Source organism: Pectinophora gossypiella, chromosome 2, assembly GCF_024362695.1.
Source record: "Pectinophora gossypiella chromosome 2, ilPecGoss1.1, whole genome shotgun sequence".
Taxonomy (NCBI): domain Eukaryota; kingdom Metazoa; phylum Arthropoda; class Insecta; order Lepidoptera; family Gelechiidae; genus Pectinophora; species Pectinophora gossypiella.
Genome location: NC_065405.1, coordinates 7,232,464 through 7,247,597, shown reverse-complemented (window position 1 = coordinate 7,247,597; position 15,134 = coordinate 7,232,464). Strand labels below are relative to the sequence as shown.

The following is a 15,134-nucleotide window of genomic DNA, read 5'->3' as shown; positions in this document are numbered from 1 at the left end:
TTATAATAATATATTTTGTAACTTACTAGTCTGAAAGTTATTTACTTCCCATCGTACGCACATGTTCGTGCCGTCGATATCGTGGTGATTCACTGCTGGAAAAAAAGAACAGTAAAGGACGGCGGAGCACGCGGGTGACGCGGAGCTCGAGTCATTGATCCCGGTACGTTCCTGGACGGTCGACGCCATGTCGGAGCTCGCGCCCAGCCCGCCGCCGACGGTCGCGCCGTTCGCGCTAGCCGCCTGTGTCGCGTGCGTCGCCGGCGCCGCTGCCCTCGCAGACTGCGCCGTACTGGCCGCGCTTCTCAAACGCTCGAGAACCGGTATTTCAATTCAATTATTTATTGAAGATGTCCCACCTACAATATACTAGCTTTTGACATAAGTCCTTACAGAAATGTTTTAATTACAGGCTTATATTCTATCATCATGCAACTGGCTATGACAGACATTATTCTCCTTGGCACTGTTATTGGACCAGAATTATGGTCACTAAACTCAAGGACATGGCAATTTGGAAACATTGCTTGCACTGCTCATCAAGGTTTGAGCGTCTTCACTACGACGTTAACCACTTATTTAGTTTCTGCAATGGCTCTACATACGCTTACTACGATTCGACTGGAAGAAAAATCAACAGACCGAAAAATAAAACGTAGTAGAGATGATGACGAGGAAATCAGATCATCACAACACAGTTTAGTAGCAAACAGTGATTCATCCACACCACCGCGAACCATGAACTTGGATTACCGCGTGGCCGATACCGGCATACCGGTTACTCTGCCGACTGTTTTTGTGTGGATTCTGGCGATTTCATTAAGCATACCGGAATTCGCACTAGCTACGACGGTCCATGCGGGGAAAAATGTTATTATATGCACTTTGGATTCCAGTCATCAATTCAATATGCACATAATGCTTGCTGCTTTCAATTTATTCTTACCTTTGTTTATTATGAGCTCAGCCGCTGTTCTCATAATTGTTAAATTATTTTCAAAGAGAAGACCGTCTGGGGTAGATAACAACGAATCGGTAGCGGCATTGAAGCTGTCGTTGTGGTTGATATCTGTGCACGTTATACTGTGCACCCCTCGCGCGGTTCTCACTGGCTATCGTGTTTATTCGACGTCAATTAGTGGATATGATTCCGCGCCGGACCTATATTTGCAGAGCAATACGATCACTGTTATAAACTTAGCGTTAAGTAGTGCTTATTTAAGTGCATCATTAATACGGCCCATTTTGTGTATTATTGTTATACAACCTCTAAAAGTATTTTTTTCCTTCGGTGCCAAAATTCCTGAAAATGTGTGACTATTTTATGTATAATATGATGATACTTAGATATGTAAAAACAAATAAAATTATAATATTAAATTAAGATAGATGAAACATTTGTGCCTAATATTAAAATAAGCACTTGTATGTAAAATGATACAATAGGTACCTATTTCTATTTTAGTAACTATTGGGCTACTTGTTCAGGAAATAAACCCTATTTTGCTTTTTATCTTTTTTTTTTTCAATAAATGGAATGCGGTACTTACCTAATATTGTGAAATATTTTGCCAATAATTTAAAAGTAAAAACACTATAAGTACATTTACCTATCCTATTAACTTTATTGCATAACGAAACAAACAAAATTATTATGTAACTTTCTTTTTTACTGTTATCTACAGGGTGTTAGTGACATCGTAACGAGTAGGTACTGAGGGGGATGATTCAGACCATGATTCTGAGTTAATATCAAGTAGAATTTTCCGTCGCAAAAGTATGGAAACAATAACTGAAAACAAAATTTAAAATGCGTTCAGTTGATTTATAATTCTAAGTAGGTAGGTATGCTAATAGAACTGATAACCCTCATCACTCCATACGGTTCATCATATCTTAGGACTTCTGAAAAGTAGTTGCAAGTTTCGTGGCAGAATTGCTTTTTAATATGAAAGGCTGATTGATTATTGTAGTCTTTTTAGCATAAAATAGATATCAAGATTTTTAACGCCCTTGAACTTCGGGTGAAATATTGGCGGTGGTTTATATCCGGCTCGAAGGACCAAAATGACATTTTAAAAATGGTAAGTACATTTTAGTTACCTACTTAAAATTTAACGTTAATTATTAAATGTAAAAAACAAGCTATTATTGATTGTGCAATAGGAAGTTTGTCTTTGACCTATAATAAATGTTAAGCTTCTGAGTGATGTGATGATTTCAGTGGGAATTGAGTACCCAATTACGTATCCTAGAGTCGCACTGGTTATTGAGACATTTGCTTCTATATGACCTAGAATAATAAAAAAACATAAGAGCGTGTTCAGATGCATGTCGACACATTGTCTTCTCTGAGGTGTCATTAAAATCAACGGATTTGGACGGTCTTTTACACACTGGGCTGATCCCGTCTCCCTATTCATTAACTTCGTATCAAGTGGCTGCAAGATGCCTTCAGACTACTTGTAGCTCTGCCCACCTCATTAGCAGTTACGAGGGTGAGTTTATGTATGTATTTGAGAGGATTGCTTTTCTATGATTCACACTAAGTAGGTGCTAGTCTCAAAAGTATTACTGGGAAAACTTACAGATGCATTCTTGTTTTCGGGGCTGCAGATGACCGACGAGGTCCCTCGGGATGTGACCAAATAGCTACTTTTTTAATACTTTCAGATTACTTTATAAACTGACAGGCGCTCCACATTTGACGGGAAACAAAGTAGAAATTAATGATACTTGAACATTCTTCCTTTGTTAGCTTATTACATATCATCTCTCGCACTCTAGTTGACATACCTATCGAGATCACATTGTCTAATGTATGTTTTCGGCAAGTAATGTATGTATACTAGGAACATCAATGACAAGGTGATCAACATGAAAATGCGATGTGATTCAATTATTAACTTGCAAATGGCCGCTCACCCCCGCTAGGAGCGACTAGCAGTTCAAATGGACTAATCGATAGTTGTGCGGCGTAGAAAAAACGCTATTAACTAATCCAAATTCCTTATAACCATTGACAAAATGCATGCTTGAAGTGGCGAAAAGTATGCATTCTGTTTAGAATTAATAATGATTCCGTCGATCCAGCTCGCAGATATTTTAGGAAAATATGAACCTACGATCATAGTGGCTGCATACATACTACTTGGATTAAAATGAATAGGGTGATTTGTGAGGGTTGAAGAGTTCAAGGGCAGGATGCTTCAACTATGTAGAGTATCAAGACTTTGTGTATCCCCGTCAAAACTACCGCTTTTCTTCAGATGGAAATTCTTTGATTTTTTTGTACGGAATGTGAAATGTTTTTCTGACTGAATTTTATATTTGCGATCTTGTAATGCAATTGGGCAAAGACCAAGTAAAACGTAGTGATTATATTCTTAGACTTTCAGTACAAAATAAGGTTAACCATTAAATTTAAATGCTCAGTTTTAGATAAACATCCTTTTGGGTTAATAGGTGGCGGTTTATTTAAATATTGATTCTAAAACTAAAAATTGTATTTAATACAAAAGTTTATTGGTGAAAACATGAAAAATATAATAGATTAATGGCTGATAAAATGCAGCAGAATGTTACAATATTTTGTCCATCACAAAAACTATTTCGCTAATAAATGCCTGAAAATTCAGAATGCTATTATTATTATTTAGTGATGGGCACAACAAAATGGTTAATGTCGACATTAGTTTTCCTTTGGTAATATTCAAAATTTAAGAGGACATCACAAAAACCACATATAAAGACACTAACAAGTTTTTTGTGCCCTAATTTAATACAGCCATTACTTACACAGATTGTGGGTTTTATTAATTCATGAATATCTAGATTGGGTCATTGGGCGAAATTAACAAATTTTAATTACCTAATTGCATAAATTTAAAACAACATTCATCATGATCTCCATTTCACTGCGGACATGCGGCGAAAGGAATGTTACTTCAGGGGCCGACCAGGCTGTTAATAAATCTAATTGAAAGGAAAACACTTTTAACTTAAGAAACCGTAATTTTAATAACTTAAGTTATAAATATTTATATTCATCAGGTCAGCTCGATATCTGTAATCCAGTGTAAATACAGAAATACAAAACCGTCAAAGATGACACATAACATTTAATTTTAGACGGAACGTGAAGGTCCGCTGCGAACGACATTTTTAACATTTTTTTACAAGCGACGGCTCGCAACAGCGGCAGGGGACGCGCGCCGCGCGGCGTTCTCGAATGTTACTCGTTTTCTTATAAAACACCGATGAGAACAAATGCGTGTGCTGGGGTGATGGCGGCGCGCGGTTAGTTGTCGCCGCCCTCCGCGGGCTCGTCGCCGTCGCCCTGCGTGTCCGACGTCCACAGCGTCAGGTTGTCTCGCAGCAGCTGCATGATCAGCGTCGAGTCCTTGTACGAATCCTCATTCAATGTGTCCAGTTCGGCGATCGCGTCATCGAACGCCTGCAAGCCACAACATCGCATTGTACAAGTGCCGTATGTTCATCAACTCAAATAAAAAAATTTCAAATTATTACTACTAAAGTTAAGACAAACACTCTTATACTGGCTGGATCGAAGATTAAAATGTTAATTACTTTTAAATGGCCATGCTAACGACACGATTAGTGAATTCAGTCAAAATTACTATTTTGAAACTACTCTCATTGCTCCATGCAACAGTTAAATGCGTAAGTGCATTTTCGTTCTGTAGTTAGTATGGATGACATTATGTTATGAAATTGATGTCGGCACACCGCATATCAACGTAACGTTGCAATTTCTATAAACCTGTTTAGCTAAGTGGCACGCTCGCGCAGGGGAGTTGATAATCTCATAATAAAAGACGGAAAAGTTGAGCGCGAGACCGAGCCGGATGGGGTGGGTTGGTTGCATTTTGGCCTTAGCAATGTCGAACGCCTCCTGGTAGGCCTTCTGCGAGTCCTCCACGACGGCTGGGGACAAGCGAGCACGTTAGTATCGAGCCTACACCAGCGCGCCGCGCGCCGCGACCTCGTGCCAGCCAGCAAAGAGATGTCTAACTGACACTAAATAATGACCTGTTTGGCGAGCTGACACGCTTTGTCTGGTGAATTTAATATCTCATAATAGAAGACGGAGAAATTTAATGCCAAGCCCAGTCTTATTGGATGTGTGGGCTGCATTTTCGCCTTGCTGATCTCGAAAGCGTCTTGGTAGGCTTTCTGTGAGTCCTCTACAACAGCTGTAATATGGAAGGACAGTTTAGAAAAATGAATGTTTTCTTTGTTAAAGTTAACCATCTCAGGCTAAGTCAATATAATTTTGTTCAGCAGACCAAAAACTTACAATTTCTGGTTTCTCCTGTGGCCACTTCTGCGAGGTACCTGTAGTAATCACCCTTCATTTTTAGGTAAAATACTTTACTTTCTGGATTACTAGCTTTAGGAATTAGGTGCTTGTCAAGTAAACCCTGAAAAAAATCGAAATAATCTTTGTGAATTGAAATAATTAACAAATTAAATGTAATAATGTTGTATACTACTTGTTCCTTCGCATTCATGAATAATAAAAGTGACTACTAGCAACCAAATAAGCTAATGTATGAAATAAACTGACGAAAAATATTTTATTCTAATTATATGACTGTTATTAATGTTATTATTGTAATAAATGTTCAATGCGACGTCTAATAAAAAGATAGGGCAATGAACGAAATCGGGATAGCAGCGCGCGCAGTGACGCGGCGCAATACGTCACCCCTCCCTCCCACCCCCGCGCGGAAAAGCCGCACCGCGCCCTGGAAGCTCTCAAATAATGTATTCACGTTACTACGTTATAACGCCCATGAACATATCAAGAAGGAAATGGCCACGAGAACTGGTTGCTTGCATCATCCGTCGAATTAGCGACGCGAAAATATTATGACGTCATACGCGTAGGATGGTGACAACCGACAGTAATCCTGCTTAATGCAGCGCAGAATATTTTTCATCAGTTTCAAAGATTGAAATTGAGATAATGTTAAAACTCAATTAAATTCAAATGAAAATCCCTATGTGAAAATTGTATTTTTTCAAGGATTCAAGTTTGACATGGAAACTTACCAGAACATCGTAGCAGATTTCTCTGAGCTCCTTTTCTACTTTTACCCTATATTCTTTTGCCATCTGTTGTTTTCTTTCCGAACCTTCGGTTTTCTGTTCAATGGAGGAGATAACACGCCATGACGATCGTCGGGCGCCCACCACATTTTTGTATGCAACGGAAAGCAGGTTCCTTTCCTCATTGCTGAGTTCGACGCCGGTTTCCGTCACTTCCTTCATCGCGGCCGCCATGTCGTCATATCGCTCAGCCTGCTCCGCGAGCTTGGCGCGCTGCACCAGTTCCTCTTTGTCGACCGACATCGTTGACGATGGGTGAGGACTATTTCACTGATGCCCCTGCAACGAAGTACGAATCACGCGTGAAATAAACGTCTCTCTTAGCGATGACGGGCCTATGCAAGATGGAGATTTTCAGAAAGACTAATCGTTAGGCGTCACTTTCGCTATGTTGCGAATCGCACTTGGGTAAATGAGTCATCACGTGACACGGCGCACCTTAAAAACGAGGCCTACAAGCGCACTGGCGCAATGTGGAAATCCAAAGTGGCTCTAAGCAGCCTTCACGCACAACGCGACATCGAATTAGCGTCCGCTCGGTTTGACAGCATCTCACAGACTCAAGGCACGCGCCGTCGCCGCGCCGCCCTGGCCACCGCCACTGCGCCACCGGTATTGATCCGCCGACGCGGGATAAACACTCCAGACGAAATACGACTAGCGCGACGCTTGCACACACCCCTCACCCTCATACACACCCCTCATGCACCGCGCCCGGCCGCCTGGCGCCTCACCTCATGCCGTACTACTACCCTTATCTATCTATTCTACTATAATCCTGTTGCTACGCAATCGAGATGCACTATGTTAAAGTTAGGTAGGAAGGTATATATAAAATTAATTGTATAAATACAACAAGAACAGTAAGAGTTACAACAAAGGTGGTGTTTTCTCTGAACAAGATCTACAATTCTGCATAGAAGCTCTAAGCACTGGACTGACTAGCACCTTACACAAACAATAACAAACCTGATAGGTAATTAATTAGGTAAGGTACCTATGAAATGAGTAGGTACACAGATAGCCATTTCATTGAGTTCTACTCACCAACATGTTGAGAGCCAATGGCTAAAATTGCTTTTGATCGATCCAAAAGAATAAAGTGCCACATATATTAAGCAAGGGGTCAAAGTAATCTTTATTATAATACTACTTGACACTATAATGTAGGTAGGTAGGTATATTAAAAAAAACCAAAGTTCACTTGTCCTGTGATTGGGATGGTGTATATAGGTACAGAAACTCACGCCTGTTTCCCACCAAAGTAGAGATTTTGGAACGGGATTAGGATGTTGTAACGGAACAAAGGGGCGCAGAACAGCAGTATGATGTTCTGTAATTACTTATGGTTATAGCAGTCCATTTAAAAATAATGGACAAGCATTCACATAAGTAGCTACATTAGCATTTGGTAAGTTGCCCAGACATAGTTCCTAGAGATAGGCTGACTAAATTCTGGTCTGAAATCAGCCATAGATAGGTAGATTAAAAAATAATACAATATGTAATAACCATAAATAACATCTTATAGCACAGTAAAAAAGTGGCATTTCTTTGGACTTAATAATGTCCACCAATTCTCAGGAATGGTCATGAGAATTATTAGTGCCACACCCTAATGATTGTTTTAATTTAACATTTGCTGTTATTACATTTTGATAGTTTGTAGCATTGTGAATAATTGATATGGGTTATTCTATTAATCATGTAGGTGTCCAAAATAATACCACATTTTTATTTTTTTACAAAATGACGAAGAGAAGCATATCTTAGATTATGTGTTTATAAACAGATTCATAAGACATTTCAAAGTTAGGAAATAGGTTTACCATAATCATTTTACATTGTGGTATTTTGTTCAACAAGCACTAGAAATTTCCAGAGTGTAGTTGCTTACTATGATCATCTAAGCATTTGTGTGCCTAACTCAATGTCACGCACGTGCCTATCGCGATGAAAGGCGTTGCACGTTGGGGCTACGCCACACCAACGCCAATGTACTATTTAACTACCTACCTCGACAAATTACACAACGGAAATTCTGTCATGATTCATAGCTAGAGTAGAGATCAATGAAAGAACAAAGACTAATTTGGAAGATTTTAAATTTTTACGTTACATTCACACATAGCAACTCCAATGACATTCTATCGTCCGTTATCGACCAAGATAACGGCGTGACTACGCACGGCAAAATTACGACGCACTAGTATGGTCGGTGGTTTTACGTAGAATTCGTCGAAAGCTCAATAAGCCCACGCATTTTAAACAGAGCCAAGTGAAATAAGCTTTAGTTGTACAATCTAGGAATAACTATAGTCAAGAAAACAACTGATTTGTAACAATCCCAAAATATAAAGCAGGAATGTACCTGGCATGTAAAAGAGCCCAAAAATGTAACTTACTGGATAGATTTCCTCGCAAGTGAAGACTATATTTTGGTAATCAAATTATTATACAATAATTTGGAGGAATGAACACAATTTTGATAACATTTATCTCAGATTACAAAAATTTGGAATGATGGCTAACCGCGCCGCGAATCGTGTCGCCGGTTCGGGCAAAATGGCTGCTGCAAGGGGCACTCCTAACTATGCGTCACAGTCACAGAGAATAAGACATCTATACTTGGACACTTTCAATAAACACAAAATTAAAACCACTGAATATAATTTTAATTCACTTACTTGTTGGAAGGGAAAAAAAGTAATTAAACTAGCAAATTGCTACACAATTTCAGTTTTTCTCTTGCTGTGAACGATACACTACACTGACGGCAGCGGGGCCAGAGGGGAAACAAAAAACGGAAGAGGGTTCTCATGTAAATCAGCCATCTTGATTTTCGTATTGAGTGACGGCAAAAGTGGAACTACGAGAAAAGAATTCACGGCATTCTCGAATCTCAGTATTAGTCTGTCCTGCTCTAATACTTGTAAAAAAAAGAGACAGAATACTATTTCAAAACGAATAGAAAATGAGAAGAGAAGCACTTTTGTTCAAGTAGTTATGACAGGAAATTCACAAATTACGCGCGTATTTCAAATGGTAAGCAATAACATTAATAGGTTGGAAACACGTCGTTATCGTGAGACCTCGATTTATATTAAAAATTTTTAGCTGTATTGGCAAATTAAACTACATACGGTCAAACAAAAAACTACGTAATGATATTCTCATTAACGTAACAAGATTAGAGTGACATATTTGACATCTCTTTCACACTAGGCCCTAAACTAATATCTCTGTCCTGTTATCATTTTAATAAGGGACTTTTCAGGCTACGTTGACCAAAAACAATATAAATGGCATTGTACAGCTTCGACGTTCTTGAGGAACGTAGCTTGGGAAGTTGGAAAGTTCCTCATTATATGACTCCTATGACTCTCTCTGATGGAACAAAAGAATTGATTCTACAATATCTATCTATATTATCGTTCGAGGACATGTTGTAGGTTGTTATAGTAAATTTTGTGAAAACAACAAAATGGCCTTCATTTATTTAAATGTACGAATTGTGTGTGGATCGTTTTTAATACAATGCTTAGGTACAGCTAGGGTACAGCATGATACTTGGTCCTTGGGGTTGCAGTTGGGTACTCGACGGACGTATGACATATTCCCCGTTGCCTATGCCTATACGCCAAACCAAAAACTTTTTGAATGTAAGTAGGGATGGCTTTTTGGCGGGAAACGGGAATGGGACAGTTTTGGGACAGTTGCTTTCTTCATTGAATAATCTAAATAATTATTACGAAGTGGTGTTTTGTGGTTAATGATCGCATTAAGTTAGTCGGAAGACATTCGCGAGTGTTATTATATCGGAGTATTCAATAAACAAAGTGTATCTGCCTATTTTCGCTTCGTGCCAGGAAGCCGCTTCATAACTCGAAAGTTTATGCGGACTTTTGAGTTAATTCGTTTGGGGTTCGGAGTAGGAGTCTACTCCGAGGGTGGGGGCTTAGGTTTCATCATCATCACCTTTCATCATTTCATTAATCATCAAGAAAAAAAATACGTAAAACATGGCTGTATGGGCATAGTTCCCTTTGCCTTACCCTTTGGGGAAAGGAAAACCTAAACAAAAAAAAAATGTAAGTAGGGATGTCAGATTTTTATTCATGCAATATTAATCGATTCCTCAATAATCGATTTAAATAATAGATTTTTGCGAAAAATCATTTTTTTTCTATTATTATATAAAATTCTACAAGTCTCCTATCTTTAAGTTAAACAATAACAAAATTTAAAATAATAATTGTCACAAATGTCCAGTCCCATTTTACATTTGACTATAAAATGAAATACTTAAAATGACAATTGAAAAAACCAAATGGTGACGGTACGGTTCTAAAAACAAAAATATAAAACAACTCTGAGATGCTACCAACAAACAAACAACTTACTAGTGTTGCCACAACCTGCAGAAAAGTTGTCCACTAGTTCTAGTCTGAAATTTCACAAAATTTAGGGAAATTTTGACAATTTTTTTTGAACATACTACCTACAGATGGCGCGGTTTTCATATAATCAATTTGTAAGTAATAATGAACTTATTCGAGTTTTTTCATGCAGCGTATATTTTTTTTGATATTTTTGAAAATAGATTTAATCGCGTAATTTATTTAATCGATTTGTTAAAAATCGAGTAATATGACATTGATTATAAAAATCGATTAAATGAAAAATCGATTATTTTTTAACATCCCTACGAGAGTGAATCAGCTGTCACTGTCACAAATGTGCGCGGTGCGTTGTGCGTTGATTCTGCGGGAAACTGTAATGCACGACCATGATAAAGCCCAACCGAGTATTGTACATCCAAATATTCCGTGACCATATGTACACGGATTATCATCGCGTACATTCCGTGGCTGCGAATTAACACCTTGGACAAAAGCGACACAAGGTGATAAAGCCCATCCAAATATTCCGTGTACACTTCCTCCTATTGGTCGATCGCGCTCGTCGCCTATTGGTTAATTGATCAATCTATTATTTGTGGTTGTGCTACGTTTACACGCAGTAGGAATGTACTCTATTAAGATATAGCGAGAGAAACGGTGTCAAACAGGCTTGTTAGTAACCTCGTTTGTTTTTTTATTCTATTTTTATACGTTTAAATAAATGTACGAACAAACGAAGAGCCGTTAACTTTTATCACAGTATGTTAGTATATCCTAATAAACAGTTTATAAAAAAAGTCTGGAGGTTTGAAAGTTGTTTTATCAAAATTTTGTCAGGACTTAAAAGTTTGTGGACAGGAGCCATGCTTACCAGCTGTTCACGTTTACAATAATACATAAACTCAGTCCCGTGCACAATCCTTTGTGGGGTAATTAAATTAGAACCATTTGTTATAAGACAATTTTTGATACAAATCTTAAGTCAGATATGGTTGCCCAATCCGTAAGCCAGGAAAATACCCGAGAAGACAGGCAATTGAAGATATTCTACATTTTTGTATAAATTGACCGGTAGATTAACAAGGATTGATTATGTAGATAATGGATTGGTTAACAAACCATTCCCTCATACTAGACTCTTTTTGTCAGAAAGAACCCAAAATCATAATTGCCCAGTCCATATGACCCAAAGTCAGGAATAACACAATTTCGCTGTCTATTTTTACAATATGCCAGTGCAGCGAAGACAAGCAACTGAAAATATTCTATATTATTTTTACAAGACTAATAAGGATTTTGTAAGGATTGGTTATGTGATAATAATAGATTGGTTAATAAACCATCACCCGACATGGGTTAAGTCTTGAAACCTGGCCATATAATATAATAAAAAATAAAATGAAAGTCCAGTCATTTCAGTAGGTAATTAAATTTACGCATTGGATACAGTTTATTTTAATATTTTATAATTACTTTTATAAGAGCATATTTATATATTTATACCACAGACCAAGTAGAGATGCTACGCACTAGACGGTAATGTTCCATAGTAAAAAAATTGCTCTGTGGAAACTGCTCTTATAGAACATGACAGCTCTTTTTTTAAATTGAATTATATGCCTTGGAAGTTAGTAGCTTTGGTTGGTAGCAATTTTAGCCTTTTTCAGCCTAAATCGCCTCCCCTTTTCACCCTATAAAATTTATTTATTTTCAATTGGAAGGGGAATTTGAATATGATGAGTAGTGCTATTTATTATTTTATTATGGGCAATTATTTTGATGTTGTTTCACTTTCCATATTTATCTACAGATAGAACACAAAAAAAAATAATTCCCTCAACAGAATGGACTAGGTATGGGTGTGGCGTTGTAGGATGTTTATTTGTTTCTGTCAATTTAGAGCTGTTGTGAGGTTATTATTATTTTTTTATTTTGTGTTTCTTATTTCAGATGCACCCATTTACTCCATTCCTCGACGCCCTAGATATAGAAAGCGGGTGATTGTCACGAAAAAAATCTGACATCAATTTGTGCAAGAATTTACTCTGATTACATTAGATCCAAAAAACAATCCATTAAAAAATAAAATAATAAATAGCACTACTCATCATATTCAAATTCCCCTTCCAATTGAAAATAAATAAATTTTATAGGGTGAAAAGGGGAGGCGATTTAGGCTGAAAAAGGCTAAAATTGCTACAAAGCTACTATTTTTTTATTTTGGTTTTCCCCGAAGGGTAAGGCAAAGGGAACTATGCCCATACAGCCATGTCAAATTGAAAAATAGATTAATGAAATGATGAAAGGTGATGATGATGAAACCTAAGCCCCCACCCTCGAAGTAGACTCCTACTCCGAACCCCAAACGAATTAACTCAAAAGTCCGGATAAACTTTCGAGTTATGAAACGGTTTCCTGGCACGAAGCGAAAATAGGCAGATACACTTTGTTTATTGAATACTCCGATATAATAACACTCGCGAATGTCTTCCGACTAACTTAATGCGACCATTAAACACCATTTCGTATTAATTATTTAGATTATTCAATGTAGAAAGCAGCCGTACCGTTTCCGTTCCCGCCAAAAAGCCATATAATGTGGTCGGTTTCAACAAATAAAGCTGAGGGCACTATTGGGCCTATATTTTGTCCTTGTCTAACATTATGATAATAAAAAATTGCCTAATGTAGCTACACGGTTAACTAATTAAAACGACGCATAGCAATGGAGTTTTGTGTCTATGATACTGACCCCTGATTGGCTGATAGAATAGGTGGCCGCCATCTTGGCTTCCAATTATTTGGATGTACATTACACGGATGGGCAATCCGTGTACGGACTGATAATTCGCAGCCAATATTTCCCGACCATGGATTGTACACGCACGTATTCCGTGTACATTGTTATGTACACGGATTATCAGGTCGTACATTACGTGGATGTACATTAACCGGACTCGATTCTGCTCTACTCACATGTCTTTATTTTCCACGTGTTCTTTAGTTAGAGGTTTCTACATATTTTCCGATAATTTTGAACCACTCAATTGTTGAATTAGTTATAAAGTCAGGGAATAAAAATGCCGAAATCAAAAAGAGACAAGAAAGGTAATATTTATCTTTATGTATAAGTTAACCTAATTGTAAAGCTAACATACATTTTCTTTAATTCATCTTTTGATTTTAGTTTCCCTCACAAAAAAAAATAAGAAAGGTCTTATTCTAAAACAGAAAACAATAGAGGATATCCGAAAATCTTTATCTAAATATGAACACATTTTTCTGTTTACTGTGGACAATATGCGCAATACGAAGTTGAAAGATTTGCGAAGTGAATGGAAGGACTCCAGATTTTTTTTTGGAAAAAACAAAGTTATGGCCGTAGCATTAGGCAGAACTAAAAGCGATGAAGTTGAAGACCAATTAAACCTTGTAAGAACACTCATTAATTGTTATTATTTATTCTTATTTTAATTTCACAGTTTAAAACTAGTGCCGCCCTTTGCATATGATAGATAAGTGTAAGAAAGAAATAGCTAGTGTTAGAACTGTCAAGTAAAGTTACGGTCTGCCAGAATCTGCACCATTATTCTACTTTACATTGCATAATAGTTGTTTAAAGATAATAAAATAAATATAATATAATAATAAATATTTCAGTTGTCAAAAAGATTGAAAGGCCAATGTGGATTGCTTATGACAAATAGAGATGTTCCTGATGTCTTAAAATGGTTTGAAGATTATGAAGATACGGAATTTGCACGGTCAGGATTCAAAGCAACTCGTGATGTAATACTACCACAAGGACCTCTTGAAGACTTTTCACATACAATAGAACCTCACCTCAGACGTCTTGGCCTTCCCACATCACTTGAACGAGGTGTAATACATCTAATTAAGGAGTACCAGGTAATACATTTTATCTAATTATAGTTGGTTAGTTTAAGCAATTAGTGTTTGTCAAGTGTCTTTTTTACATTGGACTGGAAACAAAACATACAACGACATAAACAGAATGCTTTCAGTAATAAGTAATTCCACATTTTCTAAATACATTGTGAAGGTCAAGGGCTTTTGTCCAGTCTCACTTGAAAGCCTATCTAGACATTGCTTGGTAATGTGTGTGCGTTATGTTTTAATTCATTCCAGGTATGCAAAGAAGGTGTTCCATTAACACCAGAACAAGCAAGTATATTAAAACTTCTTGGTATTCAAATGGCGAACTTCAAAGTGACGATGAAATGTCATTGGACAAAGGGTAAAGGTTTCCACAAGGATCAGGATGTGCAGAGTGATCAAGAAGATGGAAATGACAGTGAAGATGATGATAATGAAGCAATGGAAGAAGATGAAACATAGCTTATAAGATAGTTTAGTAATAAAATAAGTCTTAAACATGTGGTTTAAATTATATAAAAAGTGGCCAACAACCCGTTTAAACAGGAAATTCCAGATTTATTCCTTATACAAGTGATAATCCTAACATGCCATATCATTTGTGCCCTACCAAGTGGGGACCAGTTTTGTTGCAATAATGATTAACAATAATATATAGTGCCAAACCACATCAGTCATAATACTATGGAAATTCAATAC

The 15,134-nt window shown here is 37.3% G+C and overlaps 3 protein-coding genes across 7 annotated transcripts; 2 read left to right on the top strand and 1 right to left on the bottom strand.

The window, feature by feature from the left end:
- The first annotated feature begins 36 nt into the window (after nt 1-36).
- Nucleotides 37-1,477, top strand: LOC126377172 (uncharacterized). Its single transcript, XM_050024868.1, has 2 exons — nt 37-323; nt 413-1,477. The coding sequence occupies exons 1-2, from the start codon at nt 188-190 to the stop codon at nt 1,315-1,317; spliced, it is 1,041 nt and encodes a 346-aa protein (XP_049880825.1). The 5' UTR covers nt 37-187; the 3' UTR covers nt 1,318-1,477.
- A 2,517-nt stretch (nt 1,478-3,994) lies between these two features.
- Nucleotides 3,995-8,980, bottom strand: LOC126377317 (14-3-3 protein zeta). Of its 4 annotated transcripts, none has more exons than XM_050025003.1 (5): nt 8,823-8,980; nt 6,079-6,414; nt 5,321-5,444; nt 4,784-4,947; nt 3,995-4,456 (listed from the first exon to the last, which is right to left on the bottom strand). In XM_050025003.1, exons 2-5 carry the CDS (start codon nt 6,376-6,378, stop codon nt 4,301-4,303), a joined length of 744 nt encoding a protein of 247 aa, XP_049880960.1. In that variant the 5' UTR covers nt 6,379-6,414; nt 8,823-8,980; the 3' UTR covers nt 3,995-4,300. The 4 variants fall into 4 exon arrangements, with proteins under 4 accessions (XP_049880960.1, XP_049880952.1, XP_049880970.1 ...); XM_050024995.1 differs by lacking the exon at nt 4,784-4,947 and adding an exon at nt 5,053-5,216 and having other exon boundaries at nt 8,823-8,979; XM_050025013.1 differs by lacking the exons at nt 4,784-4,947; nt 8,823-8,980 and adding exons at nt 5,053-5,216; nt 8,541-8,708.
- A 1,905-nt stretch (nt 8,981-10,885) lies between these two features.
- LOC126377333 (mRNA turnover protein 4 homolog) lies at nt 10,886-14,933 on the top strand. Of its 2 annotated transcripts, XM_050025041.1 has the most exons (5): nt 10,886-10,903; nt 13,506-13,646; nt 13,726-13,970; nt 14,199-14,447; nt 14,688-14,933. In XM_050025041.1, exons 2-5 carry the CDS (start codon nt 13,619-13,621, stop codon nt 14,895-14,897), a joined length of 732 nt encoding a protein of 243 aa, XP_049880998.1. In that variant the 5' UTR covers nt 10,886-10,903; nt 13,506-13,618; the 3' UTR covers nt 14,898-14,933. The 2 variants fall into 2 exon arrangements, with proteins under 2 accessions (XP_049880998.1, XP_049880989.1); XM_050025032.1 differs by lacking the exon at nt 10,886-10,903 and having other exon boundaries at nt 13,471-13,646.
- The last annotated feature ends 201 nt before the right edge of the window (nt 14,934-15,134 follow it).